Genomic DNA, 15,081 nt, shown 5'->3' with positions numbered 1-15,081 from the left:
TGGTTTAATTTTAATTTTATTTATTTATTTATTTATTTATTTTAGAGACAGGATCTCTCTCTGTTACCCAGGCTGGAGTGCAGTGACACAATCACAGTTTTATAGCTCACTGCAGCCTTGATCTCCTGGCCTCAACTGATCCTCCTACTTTAACCTCCCAAAGTTCTGAGATTACAGGCGTGAACCCTGCATTCTGGCCTTCCATCTCTCTGAATGCCACCCACCCAAACAGGCCAAGAGCCAATGGCACCTGCTCTGTGACCTCACTCTAGTTCATGGTACCCTCTGAAATCCTCAGCCTCTCTGTGGCACCTTCCACCCGCCATTTGGCACGCATAAATGTTCTCATCGGTGACATGGGTGCTTTTTGTTGCTCTGTCTTCCAGCCCAACTGTGGGCCCTGGAAAAAAAAGGAGCATGCTTCCCGCAGGCTTCTTTGAACATGCCACTGGGCAGGAAGCTCACAAACAGCCAACACTTAATGATAGTCAACAATGAGATCAACCCCAACAGCGGTCAGTAGTCCTTGCTTTCAGTATGTGAAGGTCTCAGTGCTTCTACTGGCCAGCTCTGGGACTCAGCGGGAGTCAATCTGCTTTGCTAGGCATTAGTATGTTCATCTGTGAAATGGGTCAGGTCCTAGCTGTCCACCTCACCACACTGTTGTGAGGACTTAATGACATCCTGGGTGTGAAATTCAATTGTCATCATTAGCATCATCACTTCATCCTCTCGGGCACCTCTCACTAGCCAAGAATACAGTGTTGACTCGCCCTCTCTATTTCTGGGTTGACCCCCTCCTAGAGCCATGGGTGATGGACAGCGCACAGTGGCCACCCCTTCTGCATGGGCCTCCCCATTTCATCCTTCAGCCCCTCAGCTGCAGGGGTTGGGACAAGATTCACTTTGCTCTTTGTGTACTGGGCAGAGCCGTGCCAGGGACGGGTGGGGACAGTTGCCCAGCTGCCCCAGCCACCTCCCTACCCCCACTGCTTCCCTCTCCCCAAGCTGGCATGGGGAGGGCAGCAGGGCAGCTGGATGTGTGGCAGCAAGTGGACATCAAAGGGCAGGGGCATCCCTGGCTGCGAGAACACAACTTAAGCTCAGACCAGAGACTCCCCTGCTGGCAGAGGCCGGAGACAGCTGGGGAAGCATCTTAAAGCCAGTAATCTCCATTCCCTGGACTGATGTGGAAAGGGCACCAGACTAGGAGCCCAGGCAGCTGACAGCCAGCCTCCCGTTGCCCTGAGTCCACGAGCTCTTCAGACAGTCATCCCTCTTCAGCGGGGACCTAACGTGGTATAGAGCAGCGGTCTTCAATCTTTTTGGTTTCAGGACCCCTTAATACTCTCAAAAAGTATTGAGGACCGTAAAGAGCTTTTGTTTATGTGGGAAACATCTATTGATAGTTGCTGAGAAATTAAAGTTTTATTTACATATTAATTTAAAATATCAGTAATAAACCCATTATATGTTATGACTAAATTATATTTTTAATGGATATAACTATTTTACAAAGCAAAAAAAAATTAGAGAGGAGTGTCATTGCTTTACAGTTTTGGAAATCTTTTCAATGTGGGGCTTAATAGAATTGAAAAGGGTAAATCATGTCTTAACAACATTAGGAAAATTGTTCTGACCTCAGACACTCCCCGAAAGGTTCTCAAGGACCCCTGGTCTAGGAAGAGTCCCACAGAGAAGGACGACTGTAAATGGTCAACTTGGGCAGAGTGGGTGGAAATCCCTGCTGATACCTTTTCTTCCCGTATGACAGGCCTCACTTTTCTTGTCTGTAAAAGGGAATTACTATCGCCTGCCTCAAACGATTGAGAGGATGAAGTAGAGAAAGTACAGAGCACATGTTAGATGCATAGCAAGCTTAGCCAGCCTCTTTTGGGGGACCTCATTTCCTCATTTGTTAGACAAAGGGCTGGACTGGAAAACATCCAACACCCTTCCGAGCTCCAACAGGCTGTGGCTGAGCAGTAAGAAATGTTCCAGAATTCCACATAGTCCCACTCCAGCTCCAGAGGCTGCATTTCCCTTCTCAGCTCATGCTGACACAAAGGTACATGCTGTTCAGCGGCGCGTGGAAAAACATGTGAATCCAGTTAGAAGCGCACTTCAGACTCCTCCAGGACGCCCTTGTGCTTCTAATCTTGCCTGCTAACTTAGATATGCGTCTGTCACTCAACGACATGCCCGTGGCTCTGCCTAGGGGATGTGGCCCCCCCACCCCCCGCTTGCAAAGAAATCCAGGTACCCAGAAGCACAGGGGGATCCCTCACCCCGAAGCGCCTCCAGAAGGCGGTGTGTGCATGTGCCCATGCACAGACAGGTGAGCACCGGCGCTCGCGGTCGTGCCCAGCACACGGAGGCACAAGTACACGCTCACACGGTTGCACTTACGCGCAGCCACGCACGCGGATGGCCCCAGAGACCGCCCGGTAGAGCACACAGCGGCCACTCCTCCCTTTGGCGACTCCCAGGCTCGGGCCTCCCCCCGCCGCCCCGCGCGCGCCCCCGCCGCCCGCGCCGCAGTCCGCATCCACCCGGCGCGGTCAGCCCCGGTTGCGGCTCCAGTTCCGCGCTCCGCGCTTCTCTCCGAGCCGGATCGCGGGAGCGAGCAGGGGAGGGGACCGCAGCCGGCGCCCGAGGGCAGGAGGAGTCCACAGGCGGGCCCCGGGCTGCCGCAGCAGCTGCCGGTGGCTAGGAGGTGACAGCCTGCGTGGGGTGGCCCAGCTGCGGGAGCAGTGGGGCGGGGGCCGCGGCCGCGGGCCCCAGGGAGAGCTCGCGGGCAGCATGGCGGGGCTGCGGGCCAGGCGGGGCCCGGGGCCGAGTCTGCTGGCGCTCTCGGCGCTCGGCTTCTGCCTCATGCTGCAAGTCAGCGCTAAGAGGCCCCCCAAGACGCCCCCCTGCCCACCCAGCTGCTCCTGCACCAGGGACACCGCCTTCTGCGTGGACTCCAAGGCAGTGCCCAGGAACCTGCCCTCGGAGGTCATCTCCCTGTGAGTGTCCAGCCCTGGCCTTGGGGGGTGGGGAGGGAGAGGAGGCCGATGACAGCTCTGGGAGACGACAGGAGAACCCCTGCTCCCTGTCTTCAGAGTGTAGAGACCAGGGGGATCGCAGGGGTCCTCAGGACTGGAGATTCCAGGCACCAGTGGGCAGCGAGTTCTGCAGTTTTGCAGGCTCAGCGGCCATGGCTGGGAAAAGCAGGAGTTCACCGTCAAGAATGAATCATCACTGCCAGGAGCGTCAATGAGACCTACTGTGTGCTGGGCTTGGGACTTGGGGGGGTTGTTTACATGAGCATGTGAGCCTCTGTCTGTGATGTCACACCAGGGGTAGGAGGGGTCCTTATGGGGGAGGAGGGTGGCAGGCAGGGCAGTGTGGAAATGAGCTATGCCCTCCCAGCACCCTGGCTCGGGGCATATGCCTGCCACTGGCCAGGCACTCGGCACCCAGCCTGGCCAGCCTGTCACTTGCAGCAGCCAGCCTCAGGGGCTCCCCTTGTCTGTGGAACCAGAGAGGCTGTGAGGTCCTTGGGGACCAGGATGCCAGCCACCACCCCCATGCCCCATCTCACAACAGCACCCAGCACATTGTGGGTGTTTGGATGATGATGACGACGGTGCGGGTGATGGAACCTTTTCTTGGCTAAGAGGGAAGCTGAGCCTGGGGCCATGGGTGCCCCAAGAGGCAGTAGGGGGAGGACCATGGCAAAGGCAGGGGGTGAATTTGGGAGGAGAAAGGAAAGACACACAGGTAGGGGCCAAGGAAGCTTGGTGAAATGGGGCATTTCCACAGCGAGTGAGTACAAAAGCCACTCCCTCCCTTGTCCACCTCTCCCTGCCTCAGCACAGTCCCTGCAGCCCCCACAGTACTGACTGGGGTGTCTCCACAGGACCCTGGTGAGTGCCGCCTTCTCAGAGATCCAGGATGGAGCATTCTCCCACCTCCCACTGCTGCAGTTCTTGTACGGACAGGGCCTTGGGAAAGGGTTGGGGGGACTGTGGGGATGGTAGCAGGGGACAGATCCTGGGCTGGGGAGACAGAGAGAGAGTGGACAGAAGCAGCCTCTGGAGATGAAGATGTAGGTGTCCCTTGCTTCTGTTCTGATAGGATGTACCCAAAAGGTGGGGCAGCCTGGAGTCATGGGAGACAGGGGCAGCAGGAGGAGAGCTAGAGACAGCTCACAGAAGCCAAGCAGGGGGGATCGGGGATGGGCTTGGCTGCTCTGGAGACCCAAGGGGATTGGGCGCAATAGCCTGGGTCAGTACCCAAGGTGGGCACTGTGGGGTCATCTTAGAGACAGGTGATCCCAGGAATCAGGGGTCACAGAAAGAGCTGGGAGCTGAAAGAAAGGGATAGCAGGAGTGTCTCGAACTCTACAAGATGCCATCCATGAGGGACACTTGTCCATGAGGGGTTGAAGTGGGATAGAATGAAGGTGGGGGACAGGGAGAGGAGATGCCATGGGGGTGGACAAGGAGCTGGCTTGACAACAGAGCCCTGCCTCGGCACACGTTTAGGAGCTGACAGGGACTCTGGGAGCTTCTGGGGCCAGAACAGGCTCCTACGTGGTCTTGTTGCCCAGGTGGCCCAGAGATTCCCCATGGGGTCCCTACGGGTGGCAGCAGGGCAGCCAGGTCTTGGGGAAGCCCAGGGCTGAGGCAGCAGGCTGGGGGCTGGGGCAGCAGGCACACCCTTGAAAGCTCTAATTTCAACTTTGTCTCCGCAGGTTACTCAACTCCAACAAGTTTACGCTGATCGGAGACAACGCCTTTACAGGACTGTCACACCTGCAATATCTGTGTGTGGGACGGAAGGGGGCCGTGGGAAAGCAGAAGAGAGAGGGACCCCAGGCGTGGGGGACCAAGGGTCTGGGTGGGGAGTGGATGAGAAGGCTTTGGGACGGGGAAATGATGGGAGGTGATAGCTCTTGCATCCCATGATGGCAGGACCTGAGCAGGAGGTCATTTCATTCGTTTTGCTTCCACCCTACCTGATGCCCTGTCCCTACGGGTTTGATGATGCCAGACTCCATCTGGAAACCTGTCTTGGGGACGTGGGCTGACATCTAGGCTGAGGCATAAGGCGAGTGCTGCTGGGGGTCTGGCATCCTGTGTGACAACTGAGGCCCATTCTTACTTTCCCTAGCTTCATTGAGAACAATGACATCTGGGCCCTATCCAAGTTCACCTTCCGAGGACTCAAGTCCTTGACTCACCTGTGAGTACATCACGCATTCACATACTACACTGAAGCCCCACCTCTCCTGTGGCCGTTGGCCATGGTCATGATCTTCAGATGACCCAGGTGTCTCTCTTGCAGCTCGCTGGCCAACAATAACCTGCAAACACTGCCCAGAGACATCTTTCGGCCCCTGGACATCCTGAACGACTTGTAAGGCCCAAGTCCTGCCTCCTCTAACAGTGCCGCAGAGGGTCATCCCTGGAGGGAGTGGCATGGGAGTCAGGACTGGGACGGTCATGAGGTCTTGAGAGGCTGGGAGGGCTTGGGTCTTGGGGCCTGAGAAGGCGAGGTGGAGTTAGATACAGATGGTAGCTTTCCAAATCGGAGTTTCTCTCAAAGTACCCCAGAGATGCCATGTGTGTATGTTTTAAAAATGTGCTTTTTACGGCTGGGCATGGTGGCTCATGCCCGTAATCCCAGCACTTTGGGAGGCAGAGACGGGTGGATCACCTGAGGTCAAGAGTTTGAGACCAGCCTGGCCAACATGGCGAAACCCCATCTCTACTAAAAATACAATAATTTGCCAGGCCTGGTGGTGGGCTCCTGTAATCCCGGCTACCTGGGAGGCTGAGGCAGGAGAATAGATCACACCATGGCACTCCAGCTTAGGCAGCAAGAGTGAAACACGGTCTTAAAAAATAAATAAAAACATGTGCTTTTTTTTTTTTTGAGACAGAGTCTCACACCGTTGCCCAGGCTGGAGTGCAGTGGTGCCATCTCAGCTCACTGCAACCTCTGCCTCCCAGGTTCAAGTGATTCTCCTGCCTGAGCATCCTGAGTAGTTGGGACTACAGGTGTGAGCCACCACGCCAGGCTATTTTTTTTTTTTTTGTATATTAGTAGAAATGGGGTTTCACCATGTTGGGCAGGCTGGTCTTGAACTCCTGACCTCAAATGATCCGCCTGCTTTGGCCTCCCAGAGTGCTGGGATTACAGGCGTGGGCCACTGCACCCAGCCAACATGTGCTCTTTAAATGTATGTTTGACTGGACTCTACATTAAAGTCCAATGAGGGAGGGGTGTTTGAAGGCCTCGAGTGAGTAGTGGCGTATAGTAGCATATATACAGCACATAGGAGTATGTAGCATAGCCACACTCATTTATCATATTTATAAGAAAATAAAAGCCTTGGATTGTGGGAGGCTTAGAGAAACAGGGATGCAACATAGAGCTGTGCAAGTTGCACACTGCAAAAGCTAACCTGGCCCAAGAGCTCAGCAAGGGCTGAAACTGGCTCCACACTGCTGGCCAAGCCTGTGTCTGTGGAGCTGCATCCAGCCAGAGGGCAACTTTTCTCTAATCAGTACAAAGACGCAAGTGAGCGACTCGAAGCAGCCTTGACCAGCTCTACTAATGGAAACCTGGAGGGCCTGGGTGGACCGAGCCCTGAGAGCCTGTCCCTCTCTGTGCCCCCCTCCTCTGCCCTCATGATGAAGAGACCTGCGGGGCAACTCCCTCAACTGTGACTGCAAGGTGAAGTGGCTGGTGGAGTGGCTGGCGCACACCAACACCACCGTCGCGCCCATCTACTGCGCCAGCCCGCCCCGCTTCCAGGAGCACAAGGTCCAGGACCTGCCCCTGCGGGAGTTCGACTGCATCACCACCGGTAGGAGGCGCCCTTGCCTTGGGTGTCAGTCCATGCCTACCCCAAGGCAGCTTGACAGGCATGAACCCTCCCCACCCTGTCCCACAACACTCAGAGGCAGCAGTCAAGCAACCACTGTCACCCACGCAGCCCTTCCCTTCTCCTTCTGGTCTTGAGTCACACGCCTCTCATCCCTACAGATTTCGTGCTGTACCAGACCCTGTCCTTCCCAGCAGTGTCGGCTGAGCCCTTCCTCTACTCCAGCGACCTCTATTTGGCTCTGGCCCAGCCAGGTGTCAGTGCCTGCACCATCCTGAAGTGGGACTATGTCGAGCGGCAGCTTCGAGACTATGATAGAATCCCAGGTACCTGCGCCCAACCTGGCTCTGCTGGCCCTTGCCAGGGGGAGGGAGAGTGGGCTTCATCGTTCAACCCCACAGAGTTCCTGTAGGTATAGGGATCGATGAGCCATAGCTTCTACCCACAAAAACTTCCCAGTTTTTGGAAGGAGGCCAATATGTACACAGATAACATCCATATGCTAGGCAGGTGTTAAAAGGGAGATGTGAACACGATGCTCTTAGCAGCACAAAGGACAGGCCTACCCTGGGCAATCAGGGAAGGCTTCTTGGTGTAGGGCGATATCTAAGCTGAGTCTTAAAGGAGAAAAGAAAGGGAGGACTCAGAGGCGATGCCCAGGTTTCTGGCTTAGATAATCAGATGGACTGGAAAATGAGGAGGAGGAGACAGGAGCGACTGTGGAGCTCCGTTTTGGATCTACTGAGTTTGAGCTGAGTCTTGAAGGCTGGAGGAGACTTAGCTAGGAGCTAAAAAAATAGAAAGAGTAGCACCGGGCGCGGTGGCTCAAGCCTGTAATCCCAGCACTTTGGGAGGCCGAGGCGGGTGGATCACGAGGTCGAGAGATCGAGACCATCCTGGTCAACATGGTGAAACCCCATCTCTACTAAAAATCTAAAAAATTAGCTGGGCATGGTGGCACGTGCCTATAATCCCAGCTACTCAGGAGGCTGAGGCAGGAGAATTGCCTGAACCCAGGAGGCGGAGGTTGAGGTGAGCCGAGACCGCGCCATTGCACTCCAGCCTGGGTAACAAGAGCGAAACTCTGTCTCAAAAAAAAAAAAAAAAAAAAAAAAAAAAAAAAAAAAAATAGAAAGAGTATTTTGGCAGAGGGAAAAGCGTGAACAAAGTCAAGGAGATGTGCGGTACCTAAGTATGTGAATGTGTGCAAATCATAAGCAGCTTGTATGACAAGGGATAAGGTTCAAGGTGGGTGAACCCTTGATAGGGTTTGGGCAGAATGTGTGACCCAGTCTGCACTTTGGAAAGCTTCTTGCATGGGAAAAGGCTAGGTGTGGGGCAAGACACAAGGGCAGAACAGTAGGGGGATATGTGCCTGTCTGCTAGAGGGGTGCTGGAGGCTGGACATGAGGCAGTAGTAGTGAGGATGGAGGGAGAGATTTAAAAGGAGGGTTAAACTGACACAAGATGAAATAGAAAACTTACATTGCTCCATCTCCATCAAGGAACTTGAAATCAGCATTAAAGAAAAAAAAAAAAAAGGGCCGGGTGCAGTGGTTCATGCCTGTAATCCCAGCACTTTGGGAGGCGGAGGCGGGTGAATCACAATGTCAGGAGTTTAAGACCAGCCTGGCCAAGATGGCAAAACTCTATCTCTACTAAAAAACTACAAACATTAGCTGGGAGTGGTGGTGAGCACCTGTAATCCCAGCTACTCATGAGGCTGAGGCAGGAGAATCACTTGAACTCAGGCAGCAGAGGTTACAGTGAGCTGAGATCATGCCCCTGCACTCCAGCCTGAGTGACAAAGTGAGAATCCGTTGGAAAAAAAAAAAAAAGAAAGAAAAAGGAAACCTAAAACACCTTCCCCCCAAAAAACCTCCTGGCCCCAATAATTTCCATGGTCTATCAAAGATTTAAGGAGGAACTAACACCAATCTACACACACACTATTAGAAAGTAGAAGGGAAGCTTGTTGGGACCTGGGGACTGATCAGGGAGGGGCAAGTGGAGGAGAGAAAGGTGTTAGGGATGACTGCCAGGTTTCTGGATTGGGAGACTAGTGGAGCCACAGCTGAAACCAAGAACAGAGTAGGAAGAGGGCAGGCTCAGCGATGGGTATGGAGCTCAATGTGAGTTGTGAGCCCTGAACGGTGCTTCTGTTGGTGTGTAGGCCAGGAGAGTCTGAGGGACAAGCAGGAGCTGGGGGGTGGCATGGGAGTCATTAGCATCTGGGCAGGGCAGACCAAGCCCAAAGAAGGGATTTAGGCAGTGACTGCCAGAGTCTGAGGCTCTGCGAAAACTTCTCTTGGGAGAAAGGCGGGGTGGTAGAGAGAAGGAAAGAGGGGTGAGTTGGGGATGTCAAGGTGGAGATGCTGGGCAGCAGCTGGAGACCCCAGGACAGGTGGGCAGTGCGTGGTTTCATGTGTTTGGTGTCCGAGAAGGGCTCCGATGAAGCTGATTGTGAGTATGGGTGCACATGGGCACTCATTCTTGTATATAAAAGCCCTTTCAAGAGTGAGAACTATTGGGAGGTTGTGTTTTCATGCGCCGTTATGCAAACAGCAAGGAGTCTTGGGTGTACCTAAGATTTCTCTGCCCACTGTGGATCCACTCAGATTCTTCCTCCCTTCCCTGCCTGGCCACTGCCAGTGGGGCAGCTTTGGGCAAGTCACTTGCTCTCTCTGAGCCTCAGTTTCTTTCTGTGTGAAACAGACAAAAATCACAGGGTCCTTTCCAACGTGATGCATTCCTCATCGACGTAACGTGTGCTTACATTCAGCACAGTGGCTACCTGCACACCATAAAAATTCAATAACTGACATTAAAGTTAAGCAACAAGTCAATATCGAGGGACACCTATTTTGGGCTGTGTCAGCTTATATTTGACCCTAGGGGTATGGGTGGAACAAGGGTGATATAAAACTGGGTATCAGCTGTGAATCAATTGGAAAGCACTGAGCGCTTAGTGGATGAACTTCCGTGTGGGTGCAATGGTATAGCACAGAGTGTTGGTCCTGGTCCAAGGTTGGAAGGGATGGCCTTCTCCGAGGGGGTGGGATGGAGTGGGAGCTGCCCGCCCGCCTGATGCTGCCTGCCCCTGTCCTGGCACAGCCCCCTCTGCAGTGCACTGCAAGCCGATGGTGGTGGACAGCCAGCTGTATGTGGTCGTGGCCCAGCTGTTTGGCGGCTCTTACATTTACCACTGGGATCCCAACACCACACGCTTCACCAAGCTGCAGGACATTGACCCGCAGCGCGTGCGCAAGCCTAATGACCTAGAGGCCTTCCGCATCGATGGCGACTGGTACTTTGCCGTGGCCGACAGCTCCAAGGCGGGTGCCACCAGCCTCTACCGCTGGCACCAGAATGGCTTCTACTCCCACCAGGCGCTGCACCCCTGGCACCGTGACACAGACGTGGAGTTTGTGGACGGTGAAGGCAAGCCGAGGCTGATCGTGTCCAGCAGCTCCCAGGCGCCCGTCATCTATCAGTGGAGTCGCACCCAGAAGCAGTTTGTGGCCCAGGGTGAGGTGACCCAGGTGCCTGATGCCCAGGCTGTGAAACACTTTCGTGCCGGCCGCGACAGCTACCTGTGCCTCAGCCGCTACATCGGCGACTCCAAGATCCTGCGCTGGGAAGGTACCCGCTTCTCCGAGGTGCAGGCCCTGCCCTCCCGGGGCTCGCTGGCCCTACAGCCCTTCCTCGTGGGTGGCCGCCGCTACCTGGCGCTGGGAAGCGACTTCTCCTTCACCCAGATCTACCAGTGGGATGAGGGGCGACAGAAGTTTGTACGGTTCCAGGAGCTGGCTGTGCAGGCCCCGCGGGCCTTCTGCTACATGCCTGCTGGGGACGCCCAGCTGCTCTTGGCCCCCAGCTTCAAGGGACAGACACTGGTGTACAGACACGTTGTGGTGGATCTCAGTGCCTAGCGAGGTGCCGAGGCCTCTGGGCTCCTCAGGGTGGCTGCTGGAGGCTGGGCAGGGACCTCTGTGAGCAGCAGGTCTGCCTGTGTGAAGACACCTGCATCCGTGCCGTTGCATACGCACACGCCCAGTGTGCGCAGGCACACCCTGTGGACTGGCCCAGGGTGACATGCGTCATCACTGTAATCAGCGTGAACACCAGGCACCCCTGGGACACCTAGCGCCCAGTTCCTGTGACCTGATCCGGCAGGTCCCCCCACTCCGCAGCCTTCCCCACGCTGTGCCCCCAGTCTCATGCGTATGAGTGGTGTGGGGCGCTGGGAGTGAGAGGGGCTGCATCCTCCTCTCCCCAAGCTTCTTCTGCCCCCCTGGTCTTTCCTGTCGGTGCTCCAGGCGTCGTTCACCTGCTCTTGCTTCCCTGGGGTGCACTCAGCCCTGTCCCACCCCGTCTGCATGCTCATGTGGATGGGGATGGACGCATTCAATTACACACTCACACGCCCCATCCTCACCCCATGTCCATCTATAAACATGTCAGGGCATGTGTGCATACATGCAGAATCAGCACTGCCCACCGGGCTCGCCTCTGTTACTTTGCCTCTCTGCTTGGAGGGGACCCCCTCTGCTCACCCCCATCGTGCCCCGCCTGCAACTGATAAGGATGAGAATGGTGGTGCCAGCTTTTTGAGGGCATGCTTGGCCCCCTGGGGGCAAAGCCCCTTTGCCCAAAGCTATAACAGCCGCAGCAGAAGCAGCCCAGGGAGTTGCCAGCGCTATCTGCCTCTGTTCTCCCTGGCGTTTCCTTCCTAGCCCTGAACCCCAGCTCACCCATGGACAGAGGACCCCCCAACTGAAAGCCTTTCTGCTTTTCTTCCCGGAGCTGTTGCTGCCTCAGGCTGGGGCTATCCCCTGGTTCACCCTGTCTTTGGGACATGGCCCCGGAGCTGGGCAGGCCTCTTGGGTGGATCCAAGAGCTGGCCGAGCTGCAAGCACCCAAGCTACCTGTGAGGGCGCCCAGAGTGGAGACTGTCCTGAGGGCATGTTGCAGCCCTGGCACCCCCTCATCTACAGAAGCCCCCTAGGAGCACTGTCTTTCAGTGGACAGGGTGGGAGCTGGTGGGAGGAGCCCCAGGAGCCGAGCTTCTGCTGCCCTCTGCTGTCTGCTGAGATGCCAGGCTAGTGGAGAGGGAGTGGGCAGGGGTGGCCCTGCCCTGTGCCCAGATGGTGTGATGCTCCTTGTGGCAGGATACTAGAGCACTGGGGGACAATGCTATGATTCACTTGCTTCAAATAAAAAGTTCCCTCCCCATAACTGGTTCTCAGTGTCTTCAAGGTGTTTCATTGAAAACGGAGCCTGGGCCTGCCCTGCTGCCCACAGGGGACATGGCAATGGTTTCCAGACTTTCTTCCTCCTGCTTCCCTTCTTTCTGAGATGTGGGCATCCCCAACATCAGCTGGGTATGGGGTCAGGAGTTCACAGTGATGGCACTCAGGTGCTGGGCTGGTGTGACAAGTCTCCAGCACCTGGGGCTGACTCACAGCTCATGTTCCTTCCTGGAGATTACAGTCCAGGGACCCAGGAAGACTTGAGTCTGTCCCACTGTTAGGTCAACTGCAACCAGTGTGGCCAAGGACAATCTCAGCAATTCGTCTCCTTTTACCCCTGACCCCCGTTCTTCCACTGGACAAATGTCTGTCACTGCCGCCACCTCCACCCAGCTAAGGTGCCTTGCAGTCCTAGGTGACATCCAGGTCCCCCTTCTCCCATATTTCATAAGCCACCTAGTCCTCTCCATTCTTTGTCTCAAAGGTTTGCTAGATGGGCACTTTTTTGTCCTGCCCTTTCCAAGCTCAAAGCTTTGTCCAAACCCTCCTCGTTGTCCACTGACTTGGGTGCCTTGCCAGCAGCCCCTGCCAACGAGCTTCTCGGTCTGATTCTTTTTTTTTTTTTGAGATGGACTTTCGCTCTTGCTGCCCAGGCTGGAGTGCAATGGTACGATCTTGGCTCACTGCAATCTCTGCCTCTCTGGTTTAAGCAATTTTCCTGCCTCAGCCTCCTGAGTAGCTAGGTCTACAGGTGCCCACCACCACATCTGGTTGATTTTTGTATTTTTAGTAGAGACGGGGTTTCACCATGTTGGCCAGGTGGGTCTTGAACTCCTGACCTTAGGTGATCCGCCCGCCTTAGCCTCCCAAAGTGCTGGGATTACAGTTGTGAAGCCACTGCACCTGGCCATCGGTCTGATATTTCTAACACATACTTCCCTCCTGTCCTCCCCTGCTCAGGAACATGCCTTGGCTTCCTGCTCAACAAGCCCATGAGCCTTTGCCCTACATGAAGATCCCCTGTGACCTCATCCCACCGCACACACCCAAGCCTGGTGGGCTGTCAGCGGCCCTCAACATCTCCGAGTGGAGTCGAGAGAGTCCGAGACAGTCAGATGGGGGCCGGGCAGGGACAATGCTCAGGTTGTCAGTGCAAGTAATGGAGTCTCACGACAGCACGCTGGTGCTGAACGGCAAAACAGGTGTTGTCAAACTGGGTGGCCCCTCTTCTCTTCCCCCATGGGCTTGACTAAATGGATTCCTCTTGTGACCTTGTGTGGGTTGGTGACAGTATAAGGGACAGGAGATGGAAGTGGGGGAAATGATGGATCCTTGGGCAGGGGCGCTTGCTGTGTGACCCTGGGCAGCTCAAATCTCTTTTCTGTGTCTCAAGTTTTCATTTATCCTCCCGAGCCCCTTTCAGCTCTCACAAAACCCCCTTCGTTTCTCTGTCTTCAGTGAGCATCTGTGAGCAGCTGGGCACAGAGGACTGGGTCATGGCTGAAGAGCCCAAGCAGCTCCAAACCAGCCTGGGGGGGGGGGGGGGCGGAGAACTAGAGACAGTGGGGTCTGGAGCCTGGATAACAGGGGTGTGAATTCTGGCTCAGTCCCTTCCCGTGGTGTGAGATTTCAAGCAAGTCAGCTGATTTCCCTGAGCTTCAATTCCTCCTTCTGTGAAGCAGATATAAAACCCCACTACATGGATTCCTGATTCTGTCAGCTTACTAGCTGGGTGGCTTACTAGCTGGGTGAAACCAGCTAGTCACATTCAGCCACATTACCTAGCCTATTTGTGCCTCAGTTTTTGTCATTTATAAAATGGGTATAATCACGATACCTACCTGATGGCATTTTTGTTTGTTAGTTTTTTGTTTTTTGGGTTTTTTTTCCAGCTCAGGCTGGAGTGCAGTAGTGCAATCTTGACTCACTGCAACCTCCACCTCCCAGGTTCAATTAATTCTCCTGCCTCAGCCTTACGAGTAGCTGGGACTACAGGAGCACACCCCCACGCCTGACTAACTTTCATGTTTTTGGTAGAGACAGGGTTTTACCATGTTCGCCAGGCTGGTTTCAAACTCCTGACCTCAATAATCTGCCAACCTCCATCTCCCAAACTGCTGGGATTACAGGCGTGAGCCACCACGTCCGACCCTGACAGGGTTATATATCATGAGATTTAAATGCATTAATATATGAAAATCCATTGGTATAGTGTGTCCAGCACATAATTATGATTTGCCTGGGTCTGTAGGACTGTATGAATACAGAGGTGGCTTAGAGAAGGGCGCGTTTTGTACAAGAGGAGGAGGTGGCTCTTTGGAGAGAACTGTCTGTGGGTGACAGTTCCTCACCCATCCTCAGTCTTGGCATCCCTGTGCCCCATATCTTACCTGCAGCCTCTGATCTGGCCTCCTTGCCCCCAGAAATAGGTGACTTATCTGCCTTCCACCTCCTTAAACATGCTCTTGTCTTAGCAGGCGCCTCCATCATCCTGGGGAGGGCTGTCCTTTTTCAAATGGGAAATGGGCCCTTATCCTGTGCTTGGGAGAGGTTGCCAGGGAAAGTAGGTTGAATCTCCCAGACATGCTGGCACTCTACTGCCCAGTAGAAAGATAAATATCACTTTGACAGCTGCTAACCCCATGGCGGGGGTGGTGGGCAAGGGGGACTCTTCTGGGGGTTGGGAGGCATTCTCCTCCCTCGGCCACTGAGTGCCCAGCTTTCTGTGTGTGCCTGCCGGGTCACCTGCCCTGGGGCTTATCCACGTCCAGAGTGCTGCTTAGAAACCCAGGGGAACTGGGTGACTGTGTCAACAGCTCAGGACCAAAGGCTGCAAGAGGCAAGGTCCACACACTCTGCCAAGGCCAGGGAGGGTGGCAGTCCTCAGCTGCCAGCCTCTTGCCCTCCATGCTGAGACTTGCTGTCAGCGAGGACCTGACATCTCTTCTC

At 54.9% G+C, this 15,081-nt stretch overlaps 1 protein-coding gene across 2 annotated transcripts; it reads left to right on the top strand.

Annotated features, from left to right (window-relative positions):
- Positions 1-2,058: 2,058 nt before the first annotated feature.
- LGI3 (leucine rich repeat LGI family member 3) lies at positions 2,059-12,118 on the top strand. Of its 2 annotated transcripts, none has more exons than XM_010347699.3 (8): positions 2,059-2,338; positions 3,905-3,976; positions 4,742-4,813; positions 5,161-5,232; positions 5,335-5,406; positions 6,693-6,862; positions 7,042-7,206; positions 9,995-12,118. In XM_010347699.3, the coding sequence occupies exons 1-8, from the start codon at positions 2,178-2,180 to the stop codon at positions 10,810-10,812; spliced, it is 1,602 nt and encodes a 533-aa protein (XP_010346001.1). In that variant the 5' UTR covers positions 2,059-2,177; the 3' UTR covers positions 10,813-12,118. The 2 variants fall into 2 exon arrangements, with proteins under 2 accessions (XP_010346001.1, XP_039317061.1); XM_039461127.2 differs by lacking the exon at positions 2,059-2,338 and adding an exon at positions 2,351-3,008.
- Positions 12,119-15,081: the final 2,963 nt, after the last annotated feature.

The sequence above is a fragment of the Saimiri boliviensis genome, chromosome 13 (genome assembly GCF_048565385.1).
Source record: "Saimiri boliviensis isolate mSaiBol1 chromosome 13, mSaiBol1.pri, whole genome shotgun sequence".
Lineage (NCBI taxonomy): Eukaryota > Metazoa > Chordata > Mammalia > Primates > Cebidae > Saimiri > Saimiri boliviensis.
Note: the sequence above shows the minus strand (reverse complement) of the source record. Positions and strands in the feature narration are given on the sequence as shown.

Bases quoted from the DNA above. Each gene is read 5' to 3' on its own strand.
- LGI3 (XM_039461127.2), top strand. From the start codon at position 2,803: ATGGCGGGGCTGCGGGCCAGGCGGGGCCCGGGGCCGAGTCTGCTGGCG. The intron at 3,009-3,904 runs GTGAGTGTCCAG...GTGTCTCCACAG, and splicing joins CCCTCGGAGGTCATCTCCCT to GACCCTGGTGAGTGCCGCCT. The intron at 6,863-7,041 runs GTAGGAGGCGCC...TCATCCCTACAG, and splicing joins GTTCGACTGCATCACCACCG to ATTTCGTGCTGTACCAGACC.